Source organism: Wasmannia auropunctata, unplaced genomic scaffold (assembly GCF_000956235.1).
Source record: "Wasmannia auropunctata unplaced genomic scaffold, wasmannia.A_1.0 LD336064.1, whole genome shotgun sequence".
NCBI classification, from domain to species: domain Eukaryota; kingdom Metazoa; phylum Arthropoda; class Insecta; order Hymenoptera; family Formicidae; genus Wasmannia; species Wasmannia auropunctata.
Window position 1 is genome coordinate 1195563 of NW_012026826.1, and position 4595 is coordinate 1200157.

General features: G+C 57.8%; 1 protein-coding gene across 1 annotated transcript; it reads right to left on the minus strand.

Annotated features, from left to right (window-relative positions):
- Window positions 1-660: 660 nt before the first annotated feature.
- LOC105450304 lies at window positions 661-1420 on the minus strand. Its single transcript, XM_011690088.1, has 2 exons — window positions 1286-1420; window positions 661-1224 (listed from the first exon to the last, which is right to left on the minus strand). Exons 1-2 carry the CDS (start codon window positions 1418-1420, stop codon window positions 661-663), a joined length of 699 nt encoding a protein of 232 aa, XP_011688390.1.
- Between the last annotated feature and the right edge of the window lie 3175 nt (window positions 1421-4595).

Below are 4595 nucleotides of genomic sequence, written 5' to 3' on the forward strand. Positions count from 1 at the left end.
GGTGTCAGCGGGGGACGGGTGACGACGATCTCCATCGCAATTATGCGATGGTCGGAGAGATCTTCCATCTCCGTCGCCATCCTCCAGCCCCTCACGTAGCGCGCGGCGAGCGGGTTGGCCCACGTCAGGTCGACGATGGACGACCCATTCCATCGCACGCACATGGGTTCCTCCCCCCGGTTCAGAAGACAGAGCTCCAGACCAGCGGCCCAATCCAGGGCGCCGCCCCGAGCATTGCCCCGGGGGGATCCCCAACGCGCCGAATGCGCGTTGAAGTCCCCCGCGACTATGACCGGCCTGGGGAGCCGTTCAGCGACGGCCTCCCCAAGCTCCTCCAGGGCCAGCTCGTACTGGGGTAGCGCCCAACTCGGGGGGAGGTAGCACCCAAACACATCGATGGGCCCTCACTCGACCGCCACGAATCCCGTGCCGGACGTTAACAGCCGGCAGGGAGAGCGGCCCTCGGCCGGGCGCCATATGATCGCCACGGAGCCACACCCGTTGGCAAACCAACAAGGGCTGCCCCCAGGTACGCTATACGGCTCCGAGGCGATCCCCAAACCCGCACCACTCTCCGCGAGGCCATAAACGAACATGTCCTGGGCCGCGCGGGAGTGGTTGAGGTTGGCATGAAGGAGGGGGATGGCGTGAGGCATAACTTCACTGATGTTCCCCCTCCACCATGGTTACCTCCATGTTTTCAACCGCCTGTTGAGGCGGTTCACCCATTCCGGCCATCTCCCCTCCAGCTGGAGAGGCGACCACCGTTGCCGTCGGCGTCCTTACCGGAGCCTGTCCTCTCCTACCTTTCGCTCTCCTGCTGGCCGGACAGGCTTTGCTGCCCACCCGATGCTCCGCAGGCTTGCCTTTAGTCCTACAGATCGGACAATCCGGCTTGTCCGCCGCGCAGTCTCTCGCTACGTGGCCAGGCCTGCCGCACTTATAGCAGCAGTCGCTCCTGTCGTCGCGACTGCCGCATGCGGCCCCCACGTGTCCGGCCAGATGACACCGAAAACACTGCAGGGGACGTGCCGGGAGGACTTCCACTCGGCACCTGGCCCAGCCCACCGTGACGCGGGACGTCTTGGCCGCGGCCTGCGCTACCCTCAAGGGGCAACGCAACCAGGCCGTGCCCAGTCCATTTGGGGCCAGCCTGATGGCCCCCACGCTCAGCTCCTCGGGCGCGCAGCCCCCCAAACTCGCCACCGCTTCCGCCACGTCCACCTTTGTAACGGAGTCGTCTAGGTCCCTGACCCGCTGTTCTGCCAGGGATGGAGACCCTCACCCCCTCTTTGCCCGCCAGCAGGGTTGTAAGCCTGGCGGCCAGGTCTTTCGCCTGCTCCTCCCTGTTGGGGCCCGGTATCTCCAGAACTAGGGCCCCGGTAAGGGCCCGTCTGTTCCGGAGACCCTCAATCCCCATGTCCCTCGGGTTAATCCCCTGTCGGGCATCCCTGAGGGTTTCCGCATACCGGTCCGGCGGGCATGAGATCATGACCGCCGCGGTCCTAAGGGGTCTAACCCCTCGGGGAGATCCTCCGACCTTCGGCGTTCGCGGGGGCGTCCCGCCACCGCCAGCGACTTCCCCCAGCCCAGCACCCGCCTTCTTTGCGGGTTTCTCGGGTCTCTCCCCTCTCTTCCGCTTGGCCCTCCGCCTCAACACTTTGGCCCAAGGGACCTCAGGCCGGCGGACGGATGACGGGCCGACGACCGGCCCCGGTTGTGTCCGGGGCCGGTCTGCCAGAGGGGGGGAGGCGGATTAACCGCCACCCCCCTTTCACCCTTGGCCGCTTTCTTTGCTCCAGCCAGGGGAGCCGCGGGCTTTTTCACCGCGGCCGGCGTCATGCCTTTGCCTGGGGGAGGGGGGCCTCCGCTTTTCCCTTCTTCTTCTTCCCCCTCCCTTCCTTGGCGGGCGCGCTTGGTGCGGGCTGGGGCCCCATCGCTTCCGCCGCTCTCACGGGCTGCGGGAGGTTGAATTCCAGCGCCCTAAGCGCCTCTGGTAGGGCCCCAACGAGAGCCCTCACCAGTGCGCTCTCGACCTCGCCGCCATCATCACCCTCCCACCGTTGGATAGACGGGGGATCGATGGGCTTGCGGCCGGGGGGTCTTCCAGGAGAGCTTCCTGGAGACCCCCTTGATCGGTGGCCTCACCGCTGGCTTCTCCGCCAGTTCCTCCGCAGTGATCCGCGGAGGGCCCGCGGATGGTCCAGGGGGGGGAGACGGGGACAGTAACGCCCTTGTTCTTACTCCCCCCTGCCCTTCGCCACCCTCTCCGGAGAGGCCTCACTGAGCACCCTTATGTGCTCCGAAGCAATGTCCAGCTCCTTTCTTAGGACGCTGGCCTCCGCCTCCAGATCTTCAATTCGGGCCCTCAGTCTGCAGATAGTTTCTACCTCTGAAGGGCCCTCCTCGTCTCCCTGCGCCCGGCTATTCAGTACCGCCACTGTGGCGGTCACCGTTGTAGCCGCGTTCCACAACGCCTTGACAGAACGGCCCTGAAGGTTGGACGAGTTCGCCGCAATTCTTTTCAGGTCTGCCACTCTTTCGGAGACTAGGGCCGCAATGTCCCCAGTCGAGTTGTCGTGGAACTGCTCCTCCAGCTCCCTCGCACGGCGATCCTCCAACCTCGCCCTGGGAGTGTCGACCCTGGTGTCCGGGTCGTGAATCCTCTCCTTCTCTCTAGCCAGCTTCCTGGCCTTCCTAGCGTCAGCGGCCTTCTGACGTTCCGCCCGGGTAAATTTACCCTCGTGAGAGGGATCCAGCGCTGGCCTGCCTGGCCCCCTACTCTTTTTAAGGGCGGCGGCTTCTGCGGGGGGGACAGTGGTGCAGTCCTCCTCCCCGCTATCGTCCCGTTCAACATCCATGGAGGTGTCGGCCTTACGCTTCCCTAGTTGGGAACTGCACGACATCGACGTTGACGCTGAGGACGCTACGGAGGAGACCGAACTAAACCTGGGTCTCAATCCGGCCTCCGCCCGGGACTTGAATGATGCCGGGCATGGTCTGGCAAATACGTTGGTAGGTAGGCCAGTACCTTGAACGGACTCCAGCATTCCGGAGCCACCAGCGGATGACGGCTGGCTTTCTCCTGCTGTCAGCTCTGAAGGAGCTGCCTTCTCAACGACGTTAGAATTTATGAAACTCATAACTCGTTTCAACCCCACCACCCGTCACGGCTGCGAAGGCCAGGGCATGCCCTTAAGACCCCGAGTTCCCCCAGGGAGCCAACATATGCCACAAGCCGAGGAATAATGCATCTCGGCGCTGGGCTCCAGCTCCCTACTTGCCGAAGCTTTCGGGGGTCCCACACCTCCGACAATGTGGGCACCGTGACAGGCGCCGCTACGCGGGGGGCCCCACGGACGGATGGGGTGGAGTCGCTACGACCCGGCCCCACCTTGCTCGCCGTGGCGACCAGCTGCCGTCCGTGTCCACAGGCCGCGGCTTTATGGTGACGCAGTCACCACGACCAAGGACCTACCGCGTCGGCCCTACTTAGCAAATACCGCCAAGTGGCTCTAACACGGGCGCCCCGAAGGGCTAACGAGCCAGTTATGGTCCGGATTTGGTCCGCGGCTGCTTATTCCCCCGAAGAGTTATTCGCAGCTAACCTTCTCTGAAGGCCATGCCCCTATCCGCCACCCGGGGACGCGCCTGGTTGCGGTTTACTCCGCTCTCCTCGCGGGTTGGGGCTGCAGGCTCAGTGCCATACACCCGCCCGGGGAACCAGGTTCCAACGGAAGTCTCCCACTTCTGTACTTGTCGACAGCCAATCAGTATGTCTGACAAACTTATTGTACGACAAATGAAAAGATACCCTTACAAGTTATCGACTCTAAAAAGTTACAGTTACAGTTACTCAAAAAGTAATTAAAAAATAACGAGTTTCTATTATCATAACAGAACAGCATCGATAATATTGATAGATAATATTGATTAAGACCAGAGACAAAGATTAGTTCACGTTTACATGGTATACAAGTTTATTTAAAAAATGGGAAAAGTTATTCAACAGTAGCTTATATTAACAAATAAGTTTAAATATATAAAGTAACTATTAAATTTGTTATCAAAAAGATGTAACTGAGTTAAGTTATAGGTGGAAAAAAGTAATGAAGTTAAGTTACCAAAAATTTTTGGTAACTGCAACTTAACTTCGTTATTTTTTTCCACCTATAACTTAACTCAGTAAACAAAATTTTTTTTTTTTTTTAAAACGTAACTCTAACTGTAATTTTGTTACAATTAATAACAAGCTACTTCCCAATCCTGATTTATCATAAAAACAAAAACAGAAATAAATTATTACATAAGAAATAATTCGAATGCTCGCATTGTAGACTGCTAGACTTTTTATAATACAATTTCTATTTTCTATCTCATTAAAAATGTTCGCTTAAATGGAAAACTGGTAAATATATCGATGAAGGGAGGCTGCTCCAATGACCTTGACCTTTATATATGTTCTCAAGGGCATGACCCCAAGTGACCTTCAAGTGGTTTTAGCCGTCGCTCGTTATTCGTTAAAAAGTTATTAACAAAATATATGTAGAAGTATATGAGAACGGAATAGGCATAAATATAACTATAATAATTAA